Source organism: Heteronotia binoei, chromosome 17, assembly GCF_032191835.1.
Source record: "Heteronotia binoei isolate CCM8104 ecotype False Entrance Well chromosome 17, APGP_CSIRO_Hbin_v1, whole genome shotgun sequence".
NCBI classification, from domain to species: domain Eukaryota; kingdom Metazoa; phylum Chordata; class Lepidosauria; order Squamata; family Gekkonidae; genus Heteronotia; species Heteronotia binoei.
The window spans coordinates 4,739,699-4,764,888 of record NC_083239.1 but is presented as its reverse complement, the minus strand read 5'-3'; the positions used below and the strand labels follow the sequence as shown (position 1 = coordinate 4,764,888).

The window sequence follows — 25,190 nt, the reverse complement described above, 5'->3', positions numbered from 1 at the left end:
GGCTGAACCAGCGACAGATCCGGTGGTCCCTGTTCTTTTCACGTTTCAACTTCACCATCTCCTACATCCCGCACACCCAAAACCAGAAAGCCGACGCTCTGTCCCGCCGGCCAGACTATGACACCCCTGGTGCTACCGAAGCCCCCAAGGCTAGCATCCTGCCGCCCACGGTCTTTGCCGCCGCCCTGACTGCACCCGCCTTGGTGGCCGAAATACAGGCCAGTCAGGCCACCGACCCCTGGGCCCAGAAGCACCTGCAAGACCCTCAGCAAGACCCTGCCGGGGAACTGACCATCCGGGATGGGCTGCTCTACCATCGGGAGCAGTTGTACGTCCCTCCAGGACCTCTCCGATCCCGCATCCTCCGCCTCACCCACGACGCACCCCCGGCCGGCCACTTCGGGCAACACAAAACCGCCCATCTGCTGACCCGTGACTTTTGGTGGCCTCGCGTCCGAGCGGACGTTAGTCAGTACGTGGCGTCATGTGAGATCTGCCGCCGCGCTAAAAACGTACCCGCCAAGCCCTCCGGTCTCCTGCAGCCACTTCCTACTCCCGCCGGTCCCTGGGACGTGGTGTCCATGGACTTCATTGTCGACCTACCTCGATCCCAGGGCCACACCTGCATTTTCATTGTGGTGGACCTGTTCACCAAGATGGCCCATTTTGTCCCCTGCGCCAAAGTGCCGTCAGGGCCGGAAACCGCCCAGCTCTACCTGAACCACGTCTTCCGCCTGCACGGGTTACCCAAACAGATTGTCTCAGATCGGGGCCCGCAATTCACCTCCCGCTTTTGGCAGGCTTTCCAGCAAGGCTTGGGGACAGAGCTTCACTTGTCGTCCGCCTACCATCCCCAGACCGACGGCCAGACTGAGCGCACCAACGCTACCCTGGAGCAGTACTTGCGCTGCTATACCAGTTACCAGCAAGATAACTGGGCCTCCCTGTTACCCCTGGCCGAGTTCGCGTACAACAATGCGGTCCACAGCTCCACGCAGACCACACCGTTTGCAGCCAACTACGGACTGCACCCCCGGTTCTTTCCTCCGCTCGGCCCGTCCGCCGATGTTCCCGCAGCGGACAACCGGATCGAGGAACTCCACGCGCTCCACGACCTCCTGCGCGCCCAGCTCCAGCGCGCCAAAGACGCCTATAAACTGGCCGCAGATTGGCATCGCCAGGAGGGAGCCCCCCTCAAGGTCGGGGATTCTGTCTGGCTCTCTACCCGATACCTCCGGACCCCTGGCCGGTCCTCCAAGTTAACCGCTCGCTTCATCGGCCCATTCCCCATCGAGGCGCAAATCAACCCGGTGGCGTTCCGCCTGCGCCTTCCCGCCCACCTCCGAATCCACCCGGTTTTCCATCGCTCCCTCCTCCAACCCGCAGCCGCGCCAGACCCGAACAGGGACGTCCCACCACCACCTCCACCACCAGTTTTAGTGGATGATGATGAGGAGTACGAGGTACATCAGATCCTGGACTCCCGGCTGCACCAAGGTCAGCTCCAGTACCTAGTGGACTGGGAGGGCTACCCCCCCGAAGATCGTTCCTGGGAACCAGCTACCCACCTGCACGCCCCTGACCTGCTCCGGCAATTCCATGCGGCCTACCCGGATAAGCCAGGCGGCTTGGATGAGGGGGGGCCTGAGGGGGGGGATAGTGTCATGCCTGCACCAGACCCAGCCCTTGCTAACCCAGAGCAGGAGCCACCTGAAACTGATCAGGCCACACCAGGCCCTAGCTTATCCCCTCCTGAGACTGATCAGGCCACACCGGGCCCTAGTGCATCACCTCCTGAATCCCCGCCACCTGTGAGCCGGCTCCGCGAAAGGAGACGGCAGGAGTTCAAAGACAGACGGAAAGAAGCACGCATGCGTGGGAGGAGAGATCTAAGCCCGGAGTACTAACGAGTTAACAACCCAGCACAGTATATCTGTAGTCCTCGCCTTAGGGCAAACTGTGCTGGCAACGAACGATCCTCCTCGGACGTGACCACGCCCTGCACCCTCTTGCCTGCTGAGAGAACCCGTTTGCTCCTGACCCGGCCTGAATCTTGGACTTGGAACTGGACTCTGCTTTTGCTCTGTGGACTGGCTTTCGGTACTTTGAATATATTCGGCTTGCTTCCTCTGGCTTCTGACCCACTGCATTCCTGTGACGACGCGCCCTGCTTCTCCCTTCGGCTGGACTGATTTACGGTAGAGACTAATTAGGACTGCTAGATAACGCTTGAGCTACTTCTTGAAAGCACCGTAGCCGGCTGCCAGCGTCCTGGCCGATTGCCAGGGCAACAGCAGCCGCCCGTCTCTACCTGCAGGTCCGGGCCCTGACAGAAAGCCCTAGGAGTCTGGGTTAGTCTGGGTTAGTCTGCAGTAGAACAGCTAGATTTGAGTAAAGTAGAGCTTTAGAGACCAACAAGATTTTCAGGATATAAGTGTTTGAGAATTAAAACTCTTCGATGAAGGGAGTTTTAACTCTCAAAAGCTTACACCATAAAAAATCTCGAAGGTGCTACTGGTCTTGAATTAACCAGCAGTGTGACCTCCTCCTCCCTGCCATGACCAGGAGTGGAGTGCCTTGGAGCTGGAAGGTTGGCACCTCTCATTGTCCTTCTCCCCCCCCACCACCCTTCCCTTGCCCATTTGAAAGCAGTAAGTTGGTCAAGGGAGAAGATTCCAATGGAGACAGTGCAACCAATTACTTCATTGGCTTCCTCAATGAGCCAGAGAGACAAGTTAAAAATTAGTGCTGGAGCCCCTCCCCCATGCCACTATGGTGAAAAGCAGCGCCAACCTTTTATCCTCATCTGTTGGGGAGAGAAGCTTCCTTTCAGTCTGTAATGTAAACATGGGCGCAGTTCCTTTCTGGGATCTCTGAGGGGAAGAGGCACACTTAGGAGTTCACACAACAGAACTGCCTGCTTTTGCTGTCACCAATTCTCCTGAAGGTATGGTTGGATAGAGTTGGATTCCGAAGAGCTCTTTTTTAAAGGCACATTTTGCCACCGTGGTAACGTGTGATGAGAGAGCTTCAGACTCACCAGCTCTTTTCTAAGGCTCTGGCTTCAGCCTGTCTGGATAATGGCACAGTCCTACACACATACATACAGATGAAGGAGAGGAAAAGGGAAGAGATTACAGGGATTTGAAGGAAGCAAAATTGGAAAATAGTAGGGGAGGAGAAAATGAGATGCCCCCTCCAAGTTTGCATGTCCCATGTTTGTATTCTATAATACTTAGCAGCTTCTAAATATTTGAAGTTAGCTATTTTTTGGGTACAAAGCTTGCTTGATGACAAGAAATATGTTTTGAAATTATGCTTTTCTCTTACTGTTAGCTAGTGAAGATTTTATAACATTTAAGTAATCTTCTTAGATTATAAGAATTACACCAAGTTTTATCTTTTCCTTTTTGACCACTAGAACAGTTTTACTCTCTAGTGAAGAAACAGGAAATTTCTTTTGATTATATGTAGCGTTAATTGTGATTGTACAGGATCAATACTCTGTTGAAAGTATTGATTTGGTAGCCATCTGATCTTGGTGTCTTCTTCAAAGACATCATTACTTTTTTGTGTTTCTTCCATTGTAATTTCTTTGTCTGTGTTTTCTTTTTATACTTGACAGTTGTGGAATATGTATTATCTGCAGAAAGTTATGTCTCCTCAGGGTTATATGATGATTTTTTTTTAAAAAATACAAATTTCTTCTACAATCTGTTTATATAGACCAATTCTCCTTATTATCATTGAAATGATTTATTTTTACCATATTTTAAATCTATTAGTGTTTAATCTATTAGCTTTCCAGCATTATCACCTGCTTCAGAATGTTTTGTTTTAAATATAAAAGAGTTTTATGCAATTCTTCAGTAGAAAAGCTAGGTGATTCTTTTTGTTATGTTCGTTTCTGTGTTTCTATTCTTCTCCCTTAGGTACTCATTGAGTTTGTGAACCTTCTTATTGTTTGTATAACTACAAATATTAATAATCACTTCTTTTATAAAAAGCCTTACTGAATTCTCAAATAATTTCTTCTGAAGCTTCTGGGGCTTTATTAATGGGAAAAGCCTTTTAACCCAGCCATTATTTTCTGTGTTACTTCCTCATTAAATGGCAATAAATGGCTAAATCTCTACCCTCAATATTTATTTTTACGTCTTTAGCTCATAGAAATGGAGGAATGTTAGCTCTCATTCCTTGTGTAGTTCCTTTGATATGAAAAAAAGAAAAAGAAATCAATTTAAGAATAATTATTCTGTGGTTTTGAGAAAACTGTGTATATTCTTCCCTCTTGATGTTGCTTTCACCAGAGATCTACCATCTGAGAAGACTCTGCCAACAGAAGAAGCCAGGTGAGAGGAGAAAGCCACCATGGTGATCCCACTGCTGTTTCTTTCTTCTTTCTTGCCCAGGGAGTGGGGCTGGGGAAGGAAATAAGGCAGGCAATTGGCAGCGGCCCTGCCTGAGAGCAGGAGATGTGCTGATCCAGTCTGTGCCATAGAAGTTGTGCCAAGGAAGGGGGTAGATTTCCTCACAAGGTTCTCTGTCAGTTTCATACTTGTCTCAACAGCAATTCTGCTTTAAAATTGACCTCACGTCATAATCCTTGAAATATGAAGAGCTGGTAATTATAAGCCATTGTCACAGTATGTAAAACCTCTGATGGGCAAATGTTCTCTGTGAATGCAACAATATAGATAATGTTTGATCAGATATTTTATGGGGCTATATTTAAGATGCTTATCTTTGTTGCCAATCTTCCAGTTCTAGAGTGAAACAGATTGAAGACTGTGCTTACAAATACACCAAGAACAGAATTGTTGATGAAGTAATTGAAAGGCTAAGGGACGGTATCCTGCAACGAGAAGCTTACCTTAGAGACTGTTTTCTTTGTTATAACAAGCAAGCTGGTGGGAAATTGAGTAAAACTGATTTCCGCAAGGTGATTTTCAATTTTACTTGGACGTTTTCATCCAAAATGATGTGTGTTTGTTTTGTGGTGACACTTCTTGTTTACTTTCAAGGTTTCTGTGCAACACCAAAAGGGATACTGTGCAGGCACATCACTGGCTGCAAAAAAAGGCAACTTTCTAGAAGTGGAGGAGTGCTCCCCTCTTCAACTTCTTCCTATCAAAACTAACATGTGACTGGGAAGAATGTTCATCCCGTCAGTTCTCTCTTTGCCACTATGGATGGGAACCTCTGTTCTTCATCTCCTTTCTTCTCAGCTCTGCCAATTCAGAGAAGGCTTTCTTTCTTTCTTTCTTTCTTTCTTTCTTTCTTTCTTTCTTTCTTTCTTTCTTTCTTTCTTTCTTTCTTTCTTTCTTTCTTTCTTTCTTTCTCTCTCTCTCTCTCTCTCTCTCTCTCTCTCTTCCACTATTTTTCTCTCTCTCTCTCCTTCATTATCCATCCCATCTCCTTCCCTTCCTACCCCCAAATTTCATTTGTTGCAGTTCCCACACATATAAGGTTTGTTGTGTGTGGCTGCTTATATTAAGCAAGTTTGGGCATCCCTCTCTCTCTCTCTTTATTTATCACTTCCATCTTCTTCCTTTCCATTCCCTCTTTCTTTCTTTCTTTCTTTCTTTCTTTCTTTCTTTCTTTCTTTCTTTCTTTCTTTCTTTCTTTCTTTCTTTCTTTCTTTCTTTCTTTCTTGGTTTCCTGCTTCATTATAAAAGGGGAAATTACAATTTAAAGTATATAATTTCTCTTAACCATTTTGTCATGCTCCAGAAGGCCATATTCTTTCTATGCTTTAATTACAGCACTAAGATGGCACAAAATGGCACAGACTTATGATCATACTCTATGCTTCCTTTCCCTTGGGGAATCAGACAATATTGTACTCGTAAAATCAGACAATATTGTACTTGTACATGCAGACAATATTGTACTCTACTCACCCCAAAAGTGCATTCCAACAGAGCCTCTTATTTTAAAACTACACTTTGGGAGAAAGATTTGGCAGCCACAGATGCTCCATTTAGTGCCAGCAAGGGCACCGCTTGTCTGGTTTGAATTGTTTTGGTTCTATTGGTTCCATGATTAGAAACACCTGATCTTCAATGTGGTCTCTGAGTATCACACCCTTGAGATCTAAGGGGCCTGTGCTGGTTTCAGTCAGTGATCTCTATGCTCCAATAGAGGGATTCTTCATGGCTTGCCTCTGAGCATGCCCAGGAACTCCAATGTGCATGCTCAAGGGGCGTGACACAGCGATCCCGCCAGTTCTTTTCTGACCACCGTGTGAATAGGACTTACCTCCTTGGCTCTACTGTCAGTGAACTTCTCCATTTTCCTAAAATTTCACTAATCTCCTCCAATTTATTTCTTCTTTCGTCATTCCTCTTCTACCTACAAAAGAACCAACAAAACCAGGGCTATGAGTAACGTGGGATCAATTTCCATACTGGCCCCTTGCTGGACTGTCTTCAGCCTATGGGGTTCTTCAAACATTGTGGAGGCAAACGTGCTCCAACAGACAGATTCTCGCTGTGCCTCCTGTGCCTTGGGGAAGCACATCGCACCAATATTAGCCTGCATTGCCTGAATTTTGGCAAGCAAACGAACAGGGCAGCCCATTTACAAACTGCCCCTCTCTAATCTGCCTTAGTGCCACAAAAAATTGATGCCATGTCAGGAGATGCCACTGCATCAGCATCAACCTCTCTGAGCTCGCTGGGAAAACTATCCTCGACTCTGTCAACTGGCGACACAAGTGCATTGGCACTGAAACGCTCGGTGTCAGGATCTAATTCATACTTGGCTTCTCCTTCAAAGAAGTGCAGAAAGGACAAGGACCACAAGCTGGGCAAGGAATACCGCCCATACTCCTCCAAAAAGACAGAGTCATCGAGCTCTCCTACAGACTCATTGACTTATGCTAGATGTGTCCCAGATTCCATTCTACCGGGCCTGACACCAGCCACATCAGTCCCAACACAGATTCTAGCTTCCCCCAGTTGGGTGAACTCCCCAGTACAGAACCAGCAGTCCAGGACCTTGTCGAGCCCCAATATTCCAAGAATGAGATCCTTTGTTATTTCAAGTAGATGCATTTATTAGAATTCAGGTGATGCTTCCTGCATTGTGCAGGGGGTTGGACTAGATGTCCCTAGAGGTCCCTTCCAACTCTATGATTCTTTTTTTTTTTTTTTTTTTAATTTTGTAAGTTTATTACACCCAAGTGTAGTACAATACAACAAATAGAAACACAATACATACAAATACCTACAAATACATATATTACATCCAATCTTTCTCCACCCCACAAACATACCACCAAACATCCCGGGTACGAACAGAGATTCATTTATAAGATCCTATTATTCCCATATTAATCCTTTACCCTTTACCCAACAATATATTGGTTCCCAAGTCTCTTTACATTTTGGTAAATTGCCTTCACGTAATCTTGTCGTCATTAAGTCCGACTCTACCGCTTCCATAAGTTTGACAATAAATTCTTCTCTAGAAGGGATTTGAGGCGTCTTCCAGTATTTAGCAAATAATAATCTAGCAACAGTCACAATATACATTAATACTTTGATCGTTTTTGGTGGGAAATTCTCTCTACAGATATTTAAAAGAAATAGTTCTGGGGAATGGCGTAACTTAATTTTTAAAATCTTTTGAATCCACAGATTAATTGACGCCCAATATTTTTTGGCGATCTCACAGTTCCACCAAATGTGAAATAATGAACCTTTAGTTTTTTTACATTTCCAACATTTGTTGGAGTAGCTGGGGTATATTTTCGCTAGTCGGTCTGGTGTTAAGTACCAGCGGTACATCATTTTGTATATATTTTCTTTGAACAAAGCCGACGTAGTTAGTTTTATGTTTCGTTTCCATATTTGTTCCCAGTCCTCTAAATTGATATTAAACCCAAAGTCTCTTAACCACTTTATCCAAGATTCTTTGACTACCTCTCCCCGCATTTTCTCCCGTAACAGCCATTCATAGATTTTAGAGACTAGCTTCTGGTCTATCAGAATAATTTGGTCAAGATCATTTAACTTCTTTGTAAACCCTTTTTCTTTATCTTTTTGGTAACTTGCTTGTATTTGACATTTCAACCACCAATCTAATTGGGTCATTTCTTCCGATTTCAAGTTATTCTGTTCATCTAATAGATTTTGATAGTCCTTTAGGTTATTCCAATCATAAAGGTTGGGATGAGTGTGAGCCTCCACTGGTGATAACCACAATGGGGTATAGGAATAGAATTTTCTAATATCTATCCAGGCCCTAAAAAGGGATTTCCTTATTTCATGCCTCCAAAATAAGCTGTTTGGTGGGGGGTTTTTGTACCAAAGATATCCGTGCCATCCAGTCCCCAAACCTGCCCCTTCCATGGTCAACATTCTTTTATTTCTCAATGTAATCCATTCTGTTAGCCAGGCTATGCGACTAGCCTTGTGGTACAAATTCCATTCTGGCAAGGCCAGCCCACCCCTCAATTTGCTGTCCTGCAATACTTTAAGCCTGATTCTGGGTTTTTTATTCTGCCATACAAATGATAGGGTTATTTTATTCAGTTGTTGGAAAAAAATTTTCGGAAGCGTAATAGGAATCATCTGGAAGAGAAATAATACTCTTGGCAACACATTCATTTTAATAGTTGCAATCCTACCCAGAAGAGAGATATGCAAGTCTTGCCATCTGTTTAGATCCACTTGAATTTCTTTTATTAGTTTCTCATAATTGTCCCGGTATAGATCTTTTAGTTCGCAGGTCATTTGGATTCCTAAATACCTCGCTTTTTTCCCATATGCAAATCCTGATTTAGCTTCAAATTGGTCAATTTGCTCTTTATTCATATTTTTTGTGAAAAATTTCGTCTTCTGCGCATTAATTTTGAGTCCAGATACGTGTCCATATTGTTTTAATGATTCTTTCAGTTCTTCAATAGATGTATTGGGGTCCTCTAGAATACACAGCAAGTCATCTGCGAAGGCTTGGATCTTCAGCTCTTCTCCCCTAATTTTGGTGCCTCTTATTTGATCTTCATTCCTTATTCTTTGTGCTAACAGTTCTAGTGTTAGTATAAATAATAATGGCGACAGGGGGCAGCCTTGTCTTGTACCCTGTGCTATCGCGATTGAGTCTGTTTTGGTGTTATTAAAACTAATCCTTGCATTCTGTTCTGTGTATATGGTTTCCACCAGTCCACGGAAATTCCTTCCACAACCTATTGCCTCCAACGATTTCAATATAAAATTCCAATTAACATTATCGAAGGCTTTCTCCGCGTCTACAAATATTAAAGCCACCTGCTTCTCAGGATGTTCCTTGTAATATTCAAGAGTATTCATTAAAAATCTCAGATTCTGTTTCATTTGTCTGCCTGGCACAAAGCCAGTTTGATCTTCATGGACAACCGCACTTATAACTTTTTTAAGCCTGTTTGCCAGCACCGTAGCGAAGACTTTGTAATCACTGTTTAACAACGAGATGGGTCTATAATTCTTTACTTCCACTGGGTCTGTACCTTCTTTATGTATCAAGGTGATAAGTGCTTCCTTCCAAGATGCTGGTATTTCACCGTTCTTTTGTATCTCCTCAATTACGTTTTTATACGGGATGAGCAGTTCTTGTTCCAACGCTTTATAAAGTTCAATGGGAAGGCCATCCGGTCCTGGTACTTTATTCGTCTTTTGTTGGCTAATCGCTTCTCCAATCTCGTGCATAGTTATTGGTGCTTCTAGTCTTTCTTTTTGTTCTTGCGTCAGCTGTTTTAATTTAGTCTTTGCAGTGTAATCTTCTTGTAATTGATTAGGGATTTCTTGACCTCTATATAATTTTTGATAGAAGCTTTGAATTATTATTTTCATCTGACTAATTTGTGTTGTCTCTTTCCCTTCTTCATCTTTCAACGATTTTATGATTCTTTTATTTCTCTCCTTCTTTAACTTGTATGCTAGCCATCGGCTGGCTTTATTTGCGCTTTCAAAATGAGTTTGTCTCATCCATTTCATCTTCTTTTCTACTTCTTCCATTAGTATTAAGTTAATTTGGTGTTGGATAGCTGAGATCTTTAATCTTATTTCTTCTATATTCTTTATTTTTAACTGCTTCTCTTGTTCACTTAGTTTTTGAACCAAATCCTTGTAGGTCTTCAGACGTTCTTTTTTCCTCGCTGCTGTATACTTTATTGCTATCCCCCGAAAAAAGGCCTTAAATGTGTCCCATATGATGTGCATACTGATGTCTTTGGTTAAGTTGTGCTGGAAGAATTCCTTTATTTCTTTTTTTGTTGACTCAAGAAACTTTGTTTCCTTAAGAATTTGCAGATTAAGTGTCCACCGTGAGCTCTTCACTGTACCTATTAGATTAATCTGAATCGGGTTATGATCAGCATAAGTACTAGGTAAAATGTCCGCTTGTTGAACTGATAACATTAAGTCAGCCGCCAACCAGCACATATCAATTCTCGACCAGCACCTATGGGCAGAAGAATAATAAGTATAGTCCTTGGTTGCAGGATTCTTGGTTCTCCACACATCTACTAGATTAAACTCATCAGCTAGTTTTAAGAACTCTTTGGGTAGACTACATCTCAGTTTCCTTTTTTTTTGTTCTTCAAATTTTTTATCTTTTTCTATATCGAAGACCGCATTATAGTCACCTATAATACAACAATTCTTGGGTTCAAATTCCATCAGTTTATTATGCAAGGTTTTGTAAAATTTTGCGAGGTTTTCATTGGGGGCATAAATGTTGACTAGAATCAGTTTCTTTCCACCATGTTCTATCTCTACCATCACTATTCTTCCCTTCTGATCTGAATATAAACAACTAGATTGGATAGATTTCGATACATATATTGCTACCCCCTTTTTTTTCCTTTCTGGGTCAGATGAATGGTAAAGCGTGCCTAGTTTTTCATTTCGTAAATATTTTATATCTTTTTCCTGAATATGCGTCTCCTGCAGACAGATTATCGAAGACGATGTTTTCCTAAGTTGTTGGAATATCCTTCTTCTTTTTCTTGGGTCATTCAAACCGTTCACGTTAACTGAGGTGATCTGCATTCCAGACCTGGTATTCATTTTAGTAAATCAATACTATCAGAATATGTTTCCTGAGCTTTTTTGGTTCGGGTCCTTGTCTTAACTCCTTCCTTCCACAGCTTCTGGACAGCGCCCTTTTTAACTTGACTTCGATCGTCTTCTTCTTCTTGTTCTTCTTGTTCATCTCCCGTCTCCGATTCACGACTACTTAGATCCACATATTGATCCCAAAATTCGTCTAATTTTTCCAACGATGTAATGTTATGTCTTCTTGTTTGATATATGAAGAAAACCCCTTCTGGGATTAACCATCTAAATTGGACTGAATGCTTCATCAACCAAATTGTTAATCTACGATATTTGGATCTACGCTGACGGACCTCCCAGGGCACATCTTTCAACACTTTTATGTTGATCTCTTTCCACTTCAGTCCCTGTTCTTTAACTTTTTTCAAAAAATTTTCACATGTTGTGAGGTGGGTGAATTTCACTTGCACCTCTCTTGCTAAATTATGTTTTCTTATGTAATTAGAGGAAATTCTTCTGGCCCACTCAATGTCCCTCATCCCCTCCTCCAAGCATTGATCATCTTCAAAGGTCAACAATTCAGAGATTTTTTCTATTATGTTTTCATTCTTTTCCTCTGGTAGGTTTTGAAAGCGTAATATATACGCTGCTTTTTCCATTTCTAACTTTATAACTCTATCTTCCAGATTAGTCATCCTTACTTTATTTTCTTGGCTTGTATTGGTCGCCTCTTTCTCAGCTTCGGCTATTTTATCCACTTTAGCAGCCAAACTATGAATTTGTTGGGTGTTCACTAATAGCTGCTTTTGAAATTCCTCAACTTGTTTGTTTGTTTTCATTATCTGGCCCATTAGGTCTGCTTTCATCGTCTCCAACGCTTCTTGGTTTTGCCTGAAACCGGCCGTCACTATGTTTTGCAATTTCTCGATGGCATCTTGACTTGTTGTTTCTGGTATTGGCTTGCCCCCTCCCCCAGGGGTTGGTGAGGGGGTACCTTGCCCAAACTTTTTGGGGCCCATTTCTAAATCTTTGGATAGTTTCTCCTTACCCAGAGGATATATTTAATTAAGTGATTGATCAACTAATCAAACGTTCCAATTGATCCCTCAGCTCCCAAGCCTCTTATAATCAATTACTATTCAATTCATTACATTAATTTCTATTTCCTTAATATCACTATTACCTTAAACTCTTAATATCTTAATTACAATTAATTAATTAATTACCTTAATATCTTAATTTGTCTTTACATAAATAACTACTTTCCTTATTTAAATCAATTATTACATCAAATATTTGATACTGCTCTTATCACTATACATCAATTATATCTACAATTCATGCTCCAGTAATCATATACAGAACACTTAGTCAATTTTCTACCTTTTAGTTTAAGTTCCCTTTCTTCAAAATATTGTTATTTATTAAGTTCACTTTTTCTTACACCTTCCTCTCTCTCCTTCTCCTGCTCTTCTTCTTCTTCCACAATAAGATAGTCTTCTTTCTCGCTTCTTCCTTACTATAGTTACTGTCTTTATCTAGGACTTCGTTGTTCTTGACCACGCAGATTGTCCAGCTAGCTACCAAGCAGTCAAAAGCCCATCTTCAGCGGGGAGACGGCCGCAGCGCAGCCGCTGCTAAAAACCCTCTCCCCACCCTTTACCAAATTATAACTCCTGACACAGCACTTAGACTTCTCCTTTCTTTCTTTCTTTTACACAGTTCTGGACCATTAAATAGCTTCTCAAAGTCTTGCCCGTAGTCAAACGCCTCTCTTTCCCCGTCTTGTACTTTCACTTTCCAACCACCACAACGCCGCCATTAATCTGCTCTCCACGTGTCAAAATCCAGCAATTAAACTAGTCAGTTTCCACTTTCGGCTTTCCTTTCTAGTCTTTCTCCTTGTATTTTATATCTTCTTCTTTCCTTCCTCTACTGTGATATTATATTATTCGCCTTAGACTTCCCCTGTCCATTGTTCAGGCTCTAAATATCTCACTCCGTCTGACAGTCTTTTCGCTTTATCTTACAGCCTCCGCCATTACAGTCACTATTCACCATCAACTTCTCTGCCTTCTAGTTCAGATGCACCATCCCCTTCTCCACCCGGTTAGAACACCTGAATTTAATCTTCTCCTTAGTCCAAAATGATTTTAATAGTCTCAAATTGTCTCGTACCTGTTGTATTTGTGTTGCACTCTCATTCGGAATTTATCTGGTGTGCTCCGCTTTCCGCTCTCCGTTCTCAGCCTGCGTCTCCCGTCTGCGCTCAATACCAGCTCAGCTGCTGGATCTCCGCCGCCGTCAAAAGTAGGTGCGAACAGAAATTCATACCTCTATTTCTTTAGTTGTTCTTTTTACGGGCATAAATGCTGTCTCTGCTCGTTCCCTTCTCCGGTGGCCCAGTTGGACACTGAAGTGTTGCTAAGCATCGGCTATAGGGATATTCCGGGCTTGAAAGAGGAGCCTCCGCTCCCCCCCCGATCCCAGAAAGCTCCCCAAACTGCGAGACGTCTTCTGACGTTTCTTTAGGGGGAATTCCAATCGGAAGGTCCCCCCAAATGCTCAGCAAAACAGCGCGATTCCCGGAGCTCGGGAAAGGCTCAGCCGCACCACGCCATAACCGGAAGCGATCAGCTCCAACTCTATGATTCTATGGTATTCTTATTTTCTTTTTTTCTAATGGAAAACTAGAATTATGTTTACATGTTAAATAGTATATTAGGTGGACAAGAACATCACTATCCAATGTATTTCTCTTTTAACTGTATTGACATACTCAAACAGGGATATTGGCTGTTTATCTCATTACATATACTAAACCCATCTTCCACTATATTTTTATGCATTTTTCTTCTAATGGCAAACTATATGTATGTTGCATGTTAAAAGGTAAATTAGTTACATGGGAAAAACTTCTGAGAAAGTACTGCCCTCTTTTTGACCCAGGCTTATATAATAGAGTGATTGACAGATATTCTCACATTTTGACATATTACCGTTTTATTGCTTTTGCATGCTCATGCTACCCAGATCAAAGGTTTGCTCAATTTGTTAATTTTGCTATTCTATCACTGGATCTTAAATTTGTACCATTTTACATTCTAAACCAATAGAGGCCCAGGTAGCAGCCACTATTAGATCTGCCTTTTTTCATCTTCGGCGGGCGAGGCAGTTGGCCCCTTTCCTGGAGCACGGCGACTTAGCAATGGTGATCCATGCTACGGTCACCTCAAGAATAGATCACTGTAATGCTCTCTACATGGGGCTACCCTTGACGCTGACTCGGAAACTACAGCTAGTGCAGAATGCTGCAGCGCAGCTGTTAATGAGGCTCCCTCGATGGGAGCACATTCAGCCAGTGCTGAAAGAGCTGCACTGGCTACCTATTGTGTTCCGAGTCCACTTCAAGGTGTTGGTATTGACCTTTAAAGCCCTTTATGGTCAGGGACCTGTCTATCTGCGGGACCCCCTTTCCCCACATATTCCCCAGAGAGCACTGCATTTAGGAACAAAAAATCTACTGTCCATCCCTGGACCAAAGGAGACTAGGTTACGTTCAACGCGAGCTAGGGCCTTCTCGGTGGCAGCACCAGAATTGTGGAATGTTCTCCTGGAGGCCATAAGGGCCCTGTGGGATCTTTCCACTTTCCGCAGGGCCTGCAAGACCGAATTGTTTCAACAGGCCTTTGATATCTAACCGGAGAGAGCTGCCACCTGGCATCAGATAGAGTACTAGGTGATCACCGTCTGGAAAGAACTCGCTTGTATTGTATACTGTAGCGATACAGCACCATGAAATGGTTTTTAAAAATTTTAAATTGTAAATATGTTTTATTGGTTTTTTTATTGGTTTTAACTTATGAAATGAATGTTGTTAGCCACCCTGAGTCCGCTTGCAGCCTAATGTAATAAATAATAAATAAATAAATAAACCACTGCCTACCAGCTATATATAGTTCTGCTCATTGTACCTGATTCGTCATCTGATGAAGCAGATATTGGATTTCTATCCCGCCCTCCACTCTGAAGAGTCTCAGAGCGGCTCACAATCTCCTTTCCCTTCCTCCCCCACAACAGACACCCTGTGAGGTGGGTGGGGCTGGAGAGGGCTCTCCCAGCAGCTGCCCTTTCAAGGACAGAGTTTCAGAGCGGCTCACAATCTCCTTTCCCTTCCTCCCCCACAACAGACACCCTGTGAGGTGGGTGGGGCTGGAGAGGGCTCTCCCAGCAGCTGCCCTTTCAAGGACAGAGTTTCAGAGCGGCTCACAATCTCCTTTACCTTCCTCCCCCACAACAGACACCCTGTGAGGTGGGTGGGGCTGGAGAGGGCTCTCACAGCAGCTGCCCTTTCAAGGACAACCTCTGCCAGAGCTATGGCTGACCAAGACCGTTCCAGCAGGCGCAAGTAGAGGAGTGGGGAATCAAACCCGGTTCTCCCAGATAAGAGTCCGCACACTTAACCACTACACCAAACTGGCTCTCCAAGTGTGCTTGGAGCACACGAAAGCTTACGTTCTGAATAAAACTTTGTTGGTCTTAAAGGTGCACTTGACTCCTACTTTGTTCTACTGCTTCAGACTAACACGGCTGCCCACTTGGATCTATGTAAGGATATGGTCATCCTTCAGCCAGACCTGTCTTTCCTACCCCAGATGGTCTCATCATTTCACCTTTCCAAACCTACTACTTACTGACTTTCTGTTCAAATCCCACTGATGATGATCATGCATCATTGCACACCCTGGTTGTCTGCTGAGCACTGTAATTCTATTTTGATAGGACTCATCCATTCCACAAGGACCCTCAGTTATCTGTGGCCTATGGAAATCCTTGGTAAGGCCATACAATCTCTTCCCAATGCGTGATGTCTACCATTGCACTGCGCTATGAACTTGCAAAAGAGCCCCTTCCTGTGCTGCTTTAGGCTGCTTTAGGCTGTTGCCACATCAGGGCTGTTGCCACATCATTGGCTTTCCTCAGTGGTGTGCCTCTGGAAGGCATATGTGCTGCTGCAACTTTGTGCACCCCAGCTTTGTGCTCAATGTTCGAGTACGAAGGGATGCATTTTTGGTCAGTCAGTGTTGAAATTAGTCTTCCACTGATATCCTCATCATGGGAACTCAGGTGAGCTGTGGATGTAATTATTAAAAAGGTAAAGGTAGTCCCCTGTGCAAGCACCAGGTCGTTACCGACCCATGGAGTGATGTCACATCAGGACGTTTTCATGGCAGACTTCTACGGGGTGCTCTGTCATTGTCTTCCCCAGTCATCTACACTTTACCCCCAGCAAACTGGGGACTCATTTTACCAACCTCAGAAGGATGGAAGGCTGAGTCAACCCAGAGTCGGCTACCTGAACTCAGCTTCTGCCGGGATTGAACTCAGGTTGTGGGCAGAGCTTGGACTGCAGTACTGCAGCTTACCACTCGGCTTACCACTGATGAAGCAGATGAAGAAGATATTGGATTTATATCCCGCCCTCCACTCTGAAGAGTCTCAGAGCGGCTCACAATCTCCTTTCCCTTCCTCTCCCACAACAGACACCCTGTGAGGTAGATGAAGATATTGGATTTATATCCCGCCCTCCACTCCAAAGAGTCTCAGAGCTGCTCACAATCTCCTTTACCTTCCTCCCCCAAACAGACACCCTGTGAGGTAGATGAAGATACTGGATTTATATCCCGCCCTCCACTTCGAAGAGTCTCAGAGCGGCTCACAATCTCCTTTCCCTTCCTCCCCCACAACAGACACCCTGTGAGGTAGATGGAGATATTGGATTTATATCCCGCCCTCCACTCCGAAGAGTCCCAGAGCGGCTCACAATCTCCTTTCCCTTCCTCCCCCACAACAGACACCCTGTGAGGTAGATGAAGATATTGGATTTCTATCCCACCCTCCACTCCGAAGAGTCAAAACCCAGTTTCCATTTGCGCCGCAAAAGCCGCGGGACTTTGCGGCTCTTCCGGGTGCTCCGCGGCAATTGGTGCGAAATCCGCGCAGATCCTGCACGGTGAAGAGGGGCGTCGCTGCCGATTAAGGTCAGTGCGAAAACGCCCTGGGAAAGATACTGTATTTGGGCTTTGTTTAAAAGTTTGAGCAGCCCCATGGCACAAAGTGGTAAAGCTGCAGCACTGCAGTTTGAGCTCTCGTTCGATCCCGGCAGAAGCTGCGTTCAGGTAGCCGGCTCAAGGTTGACTCAGCCTTCCATCCTTCCGAGGTCGATAAAATGAGTCCCCAGGTTGCTGGGGGGAAAGTGTAGATGACTGGGGAAGGCAATGGCAAACCACCCTGTAAAAAGTCTGCCGTGAAAACGTCATGATGCGACATCATCCCACAGTCAGAAACAACTGGTGCTTGCACAGGGGACTACCTTTACCTTTTTTTACCTTTTACAAAAAGTTTGAACCCTGTTTCTTGTGCTTTTGTGTGCATTGCCTATGGGGGATGTTCTGTGGGGTTCTGATCTTGCAATGCAAGAGGCAGCATGCATGTCAACAAATAAGATTTAATGTTTGGTGACATATCAAAGGTTTAACTGCTTAGCTAAATTAGTCATATCTCAGTAACAATATTGAAATTGTATATTCTAAAGTTCAAAATTCCATATACCCAGCCAAGACAACTACAATTAACTCTGAACTGATTTCAGTAGGAAAGAGTTAGACATTTTTTCTATGAAACTGTTTAAAGCTACACATTAGCTTCATGCCTGATATTAAGAAATGTCTTGTTATTTTTATTCTCTTGAAGTTACTGGAAGATATTGGTATGCCAATGGAAGATGATCAGTTTAAATTACTCATAGAGAAAATAGGATTCCCAAATGGAGGACTGAGTTATCTTGATTTTGTGGCAATATTTGAAGGTAATTGCATGCTTACTGACAATTTATCACTTTCATCCTGGAACAACTGAGGTTTTTCTCTCTTAGTTCTGTAAGCCTGACTTTATTAGAATGTCTTTTGCAGACTGAATTCGTCCTAAAATAAAGGTCAGTCTGAGACATGGTATGTCATAAAATACCATTTATCAAAACACTGGGCGTTTTTGCACTGACCTTACTCCAGAGCGACGTCCCTCTTCACCGCGCAGCGTCTGCGCGGATTTCGCACACGTTGCTCCGCAGAACCCGGAAGAGCCGCAAAGTCCCGCGGCTTTTGCGTCGCAAATGTAAACTGCCAAAAACCAGTTTACATTTGCGATGCAAAAGCCGCGGGACTTTGCGGCTCTTCCGGGTTCTGCGGAGCAACGTGTGCTAAATCCGCGCAGACGCTGCGCGGTGAAGAGGGACGTCGCTCCGGAGTAAGGTCAGTGCGAAAACGCCCACTGTAACAATGACCTAAAGAACCAGATTTTTTCCAAGGTTCAGTGGCTAGGTTGTAAAAGGGTATGATTCCCACTCAACTACTCTGTAACTTGGAATAATATTGTGATCATATGGGGAATGCCAAAGATATGGTTATTTTCCAAAGGAATATCAGCAACAGTGATATAGGAAGCAATCGATACATTCCATTTACTTCTCCAGTGCAATCTTAGCATGGGAGGATCCCACAAGAAGTGGCAACCATGTCACTCCTCTTGATAACAAGCAGGCTTAAACTTTGCAACTGTTCTAGATTTTTGTTGTTAACTGTGATAGTATAAATTAAAGAATTATATTTTCATTACTGCTATTGATAACAATACTTTGGTGAAGGGGAGTGAATATATAGAGGATGAAATAATTTGTTTCTCAATCCAGAGCTAAATAATGTCATTTGCATTCTTTCCTCAATACGTTTCGACATCAGAATTACTATCCATGTCAAGTGTAGCGTAGTGGTTAAGAGTATTGGACTAGTATCTGGGAGACTCGAGCTCATATACCCACTTGTGCTATGGAAGCTCACGGGGTAACCTTGAGCCAGTCATTCTCTCTCAGGCCAACCTGCCTGTGAAGATAAAATGGAAAAGAGGAATATGAACCACTTTGGGTTCCTGCTCAGTAGAAAGGCAGGGTACAAATGAAGTAACTATGGCATATAAATAAATGTCATCATTCTGCTCCACTTGTCCCAGAATCCCAAGGAGGGAGCTGTTTTGTGCAGCACTGAGGAAGAGACACCATTGCTGTTGCTCAATGCACTCCTTCCTCCTGGCTGTCAGCAAGGAGCATCAGATTTTAGGAATCAATTTGTGAATGAGTATGCTTCCTTGCAGGTCAAAAGCAGCTTTTCATGGATAGGCAAGTCATGGCTGTTTTCTCAAAAGCTTGATGCTACAGCTGCTGGCTAATAACAAGAGCCTTGCCATGATACACTGCTTTAAGATATGAATGAGAATTCTGAGCATGATGTGAAACCTGGTATCGTTCCTGTTGCTTTGCTTCTCCCATGCTCTGCTTACTGTTATCTTTGCAACATATTATAGAAGACACTCTGCTGGCTTGAGGCACCACCTCAGGGTCATTGCTAAGCAAGTTTGATAACCACCTGCATTCCCAGGGCTTTGGGAGGGCGGGGGCCAATCTCCCGCCAAAGATCCCCGCCAAACTTTCCCGCTTTTAATTGAATATGTAACCGTTCTGATGTACTTATATATTGGAGCCATATTGCCTAGAGTCTTTAGTCTTAGCAAAACCCCTGTTTTGCCTTCAGGTCTGTCAGTAATAAACTTAACCCTTTCATATGACTGGTGTGAGTTACTGAACTGCCAGGGTCTTGACAGTTATCAGGAGGACAAGACGCCCTATCCCATAGTCATCGCTGTTCCTCTTTCCTGCTCCACGTGAAGTAAGGAAGTTAGATCATAGTATTAGTTTAAATTTCATTCGCTTAAACATAATAATTCATGGATCCAGAATAAGCGCAGCAAATCCATGACTTAATGTCATGACTTATATTACACTTTTTCGCAGTCCAGTTATTGTGATGGTATGCAACATGTGAGGCCTGAGACTTTTAAGGAAACATTTTCTTGATAAATAACTAGACTGATGATGGCTGTATGATCTACTTTGTATGACAGACTGTGGAGATCATTGGATGCTTTATTCTAATAAGAGCCGGTTTGGTGTAGTGGTTAAGTGTGCGGACTCTTATCTGGGAGAACCGGGTTTGATTCCCCACTCCTCCACTTGCACCTGCTGGCATGGCCTTGGGTCAGCCATAGCCCTGGCAGAGGTTGTCCTTGAAAGGGCAGCTGCTGTGAGAGCCCTCTCCAGCCCCACCCACCTCACAGGGTGTCTGTTGTGGGGGAGGAAGGGAAAGGAGATTGTGAGCCGCTCTTTGGAGTGGAGGGCGGGATATAAATCCAATATCTTCTTCTTCTTCTTCTAATGTAACTTTTAGATTCCAGACTGACTGGACTGGGACACGGTACACTCCAAGAAAACACCAGCAAGTGTCACTTTGTGTCAGCTGAAGAATGCCTTAGCCGGTTTAGTGATAAACTGGTGGAAGAATATGGGGTAATCATATTCAGTTTTTTATTTTTTTAATAACAATTTTATTATCTTGTAATATTTTGCGATAATATTCAACATCTATTATTAAAAGTTCATACAAAAACATTGCATTTTTCTCTCCCCTCCCCCACCCCCCTCCAACGGTGTATTTTAAGTAAATTACTAAAACTAAATGGTAATTTTTTCAAATAAAGAATCTTCATTAAAAAAAATCTTACAGCGAGAAGATAAAAAGGAAAGAAAAAACCATATAGAATAATTATCATTCATCTTCATTATAATCCTTTAGTCCTTATCAAAAGAAAATTAAAAAGAAAGTGTATTCCCGCTTTTTTACTATAGTCCATGTATACTTCCTCCAAAGTTCAGCTATTGTCAAAAATCGCCAAGTATCCTTTAACCTTCCATTGTTTTTCAACATATATTTGAAAATTTCCCCATTCATTTTGGAATTTCTCTAGATCATTTTCTTTTAAGATTCTTGTAAGCTTGTCCATTTCACTCCGATGCATGACTTTTAAAGTCCAGTCCCATTTTTCTGGTTGTTTATCCTGCTTCCACATCTGCGCATATAATGTCCTTGCAGCTGAAAGCATGTACCAAATTATCGTTCTGTCTTGTTTCGGAAATTTTTCCATTTGTAATCCCAACAAAAAGATGTCTCGTGCCTTCTTAATATTATAACCCAAAATTGTTGAGATCTCTTGCTGAATCATTTGCCAAAATTGATTTGCCTTTTCACAAGTCCACCACATACGGTAGAAAGATCATGTTTTTTACATTTTCAACAGCTGTCCGACACCCGATTATTTTTGCCAGTTTCTTAGGTGTCATATACCACCTATATAACATTTTAAAACAGTTTTCTTTAATGTTATAGCATGTGAATATCTTCATAGAGTTCTTCCATAAGTGCTCCCATGACTCCATCTGTATTTCCTTATTTATATTTATCGCCCATTTTATCATTTGAGATTTGACTACTTCATCTTCCACAGACCATTTCAACAATAGTTTATAAATTCTTGAAATCAATTTTTCATTATCACCAAACAGCATTCTCTCCAGCTCTGTTTGATCTTGTCTTATTCCATCTTTTTTAATGTCCTGTTCAAGCAAACTTTTTTATCTGTTGCAATTGAAACCAGTTATATTTATATTGTAATTCTTCAGCCGATTTTAATTCCACCTTTCCTCCATGTATTTTTAACAATTGTTTGTATGATAGCCATTTCTCTTCATTGATATCCGAATATAATTTTATTACTTCTGTTGGCACAATCCAAAGCGGTTTCCTTTCATCTCCATATATTTTATATTTTCACCATGTATTTAACAAATTGCTTCTTATATAGTGATGTGTGAAAAAACCATCCATCTTACTTTTCACATAACACATACATGCATGCCAACCAAAAACATTTCCATGACCTTCTAGTACTAATAGTTTTCTATTTAATAATGTCATCCATTCCTTAATCCACACCAGGCATACTGCATCATGGTACAGCTTTAAATCAGGCAGTTGGAAACCTCCCCTTTCTTTTGCATCAATCAAAATTTTCATTTTAATTCTTGGTTTTTTCCTGGCCCATACAAATTCTGAAATTTTCCTTTGCCATTTACTAAATTGTTTGTTATCTTTCACTATTGGAATTGTTTGAAACAGGAACATAATTCTTGGTAAAATATTCATTTTAATTGCGGAAATTCTGCCCAGTAAAGACAAATTCAACTTGTTCCATTTTATCAAATCTCCATCAATCTTACGCCAAAGCTTCTCATAATTATTTTTGTACAAATCAATATTTTTGTTGTGATTTCCACACCTAAATATTTTACTTTAGAAGTAACTTCACATTCTGTTAAATTTTGTAGTTCTTTCTGTTTATTCTTTGACATATTTTTGCACAATATTTTCGATTTTTCTTTATTTATGTAAAAACCTGCCAGTTCTCCCTACTCTTGTATCTTAGAAAGCAACAATGGTGTTACATGAGTGGGATTTTCATTTATAAACATTACATCATCTGCAAATGCTCTGTATTTGTAAGAAAAACCTGTCAGTTTCAAACCCTCTATCTCCTTATCTTCTTGAATTTGCATAAGCAAAACCTCTAAAGTCGTTATAAATATCAATGGAGATAGAGGGCAACCTTGTCTTGTTCCTTTACTAATTGTCATCTTTTCTGTCAAATCTGCATTTATTCAGGGTCTTGCTTGTTGTTCAGTATATATTGCCTTCACCATTCTTATAAAATTTTCTCCGAATCTCAATTTCTTCATCACTGCAAACATGAAATCCCATTGAGCATTATCAAATGCTTTCTCTGCATCAGCAAAAAATAATCCTACTTCTTTTTCCAGATGTTTCTCATAATATTCGATAATATCTACAACTGTTCTAATATTATCTCTAATTTGCCTCCTGGGAAGAAATCCTGCTTGCTCTTCTTTAATGACATTGTACAAATGCTGTTTAAGGTGTTCTGCTAAAATCCTAGCATATATTTTATAGTCATTGTTAAGTAGTGAAATTGGTCTATAGTTTATTATGTTTGTGGCGTCTCTGTCTTCTTTCGGTATCAACGAGATAACTGCTTCTTTCCATGTATTAGGTATTTTCCCATCAGTTCTTATAATATTCATCAATTTCTGAAGTTTTGGTGCTAGCACTTCCACAAGCACTTTATAAAATTTAGCTGTAAAACCATCTGGACCAGGTGCTTTCCCTAATTTCATTGAATTAATTGCCACCTCTACATCTCCTCTTTCAATTGGTTCATTTAATACCGTCTCCATATTTTCTGTTAGGAGGTTTATTTTAATTTTCTGTAGATGTACGTCAATTTTTCCCTTGTTTATCTTTTGACCTTTAAACAACTTAGCGTAGTATTTATAAAATTCTCTTTTGATTCCTCCCTGGTCAACAATGTCCTTACCTCCCGATACAATTTTGTTAATAATTTTATTCTCCTTTTTTTTCTTCATTTGCCAGGCCAAATATTTTCCCAGTTTATTCGCTCTTTCAAAAGATTTCTGTTGAAGTCTTTTTAAATTCCATTCCACTTCTTTGTTTAACAAATGTCTCAGTTGACTTTGTAATATTGTAATCTCCCTTATAATTTTCTTTTCCCCCGGTCTCTTTTTAAGCTCCTTCTCCTTTTTTCTGATTTCTTTTTGAATATCCAACATTACCTTGTCTTTGGATCCTTTATCTTTATTGTTCCGTGTAATTAAAATACCTCTCGTTACTGCTTTATATGCGTCTCACACAGTTTGAAATTGAATGTCCTCTTTTTCATTTATTTGAAAGAAAGACTTGGTCTCCTTTTCCAGAGACACCACTACTTCCTTTTTCTGTAGCAAATCTTCATTTATCTGCCATCTTAGAGTCTTTTACATGGATAGAGGGCAACCTTAATGGATTGTGGTCTGCCCCTACTTTAGAAAGAATCTCTATTTTTTTCATTATGAGTCCAAGATCTTTTGTACTCCATAGCATATCAATTCTTGAGAAAGAATTATGCCTTGCTGAAAAGAAAGTATAGTCATTTTCTTTAGGGTTAAATTCCCTCCATATATCTTCCAGACTTTCTTCTTTTACTAACTCAAAAAATGACTTTGGTAATTTTCCTTCATTTTTTTTCCCCAGATCTGTCCAGAATATTTTTGACTGTTCCATTAAAATCCCCTATTAACATAATTTGCTCATACGTCACTTGGTCTAATTGTTGCAAAATGTCCTTAAAGAAAGAGTCTTTTGCTCCATTTGGGGCACACAAGCCCAATAACAAAGTTCTTTTGTAGTTCAACATCACTTCCACCGCAATATATCTGCCATCATTCTTAAAAATCAATTTTGGGTCCAATTCTTGTTTAACATAGAAAACAACTCCCCTTTTTTTCTCCTTAGCCAATGAACAGAATTCCACACCCAGTTGTTTATTCCATAAAAATTTATAATCCATTTTTTAATGTGTACTTCTTGTAGGCAAATTATATTACATTTTTGTTTCCCAATCCAATGAAACGTTGCCTTTCTTTTTTGTGGTAAATTAAGTCCATTTACATTCCAAGATATTAATTTGTAACCCATCATAGTTTTCTATTTTTAATCTGTACCCCCAAACTCCTTATGTTCATCCAAGAACTTTGCCATCTCCTGGGTGCTTGTAATTATAAATCTCTTCCCTTTATGTTCAAAACTTAAACCCTCTGGAAGTATCTGTCTCTTGTCACAAATCTTACAACCACATCTCTTGGTAGTTTGTTTTTTCTGGCATACTTTGAATTAACCCTGTAAATATAGTCATAAAAATAACTAGTTTCATCAGGGTCATCCCCCAAAAACTCAGCAATGATTTTTATTATGTATGTCCTTAAATCAGTCTCAATAGATTCAGGCACCCCTCTCAGATGAATCTGATTTTCCATTAGTTTACCGTCTTGTAGCACTGCTTTCTCCTACATTTTTTTACAGTGGAATCCATTGTGTCAATTCTTGAGTCTTGGTCTTTCACCTTCTCTTCAACCTCCTGCATTTTCTTTAACGCTGCTTGGGAGTCTTTTCTGAGAACTTCAATTTCTTTTTTAAATTCTTTTTTAATCACCTCTGCACTGGATTCAATGTCTTTTTAAAATTCTTTCTTACTTTCTGTTATTGAATCCTTTTTTACTTTTATCAGTCTTGCCTC

General features: G+C 41.6%; 1 protein-coding gene across 1 annotated transcript in view; it reads left to right on the top strand.

Moving 5' to 3' along the window:
- The window catches only part of EFCAB6 (EF-hand calcium binding domain 6), a 268,908-nt gene that overhangs the window by 97,961 nt on the left and 145,757 nt on the right, over nucleotides 1-25,190 (top strand). The window contains exons 20-25 of the mRNA XM_060258537.1: nucleotides 657-1,103; nucleotides 1,260-1,463; nucleotides 3,933-3,943; nucleotides 4,765-4,942; nucleotides 17,796-17,910; nucleotides 20,378-20,496. Coding sequence (XP_060114520.1) covers nucleotides 657-1,103; nucleotides 1,260-1,463; nucleotides 3,933-3,943; nucleotides 4,765-4,942; nucleotides 17,796-17,910; nucleotides 20,378-20,496 — 1,074 coding nt within the window. The remainder of the gene's footprint in view (nucleotides 1-656; nucleotides 1,104-1,259; nucleotides 1,464-3,932; nucleotides 3,944-4,764; nucleotides 4,943-17,795; nucleotides 17,911-20,377; nucleotides 20,497-25,190) is intronic.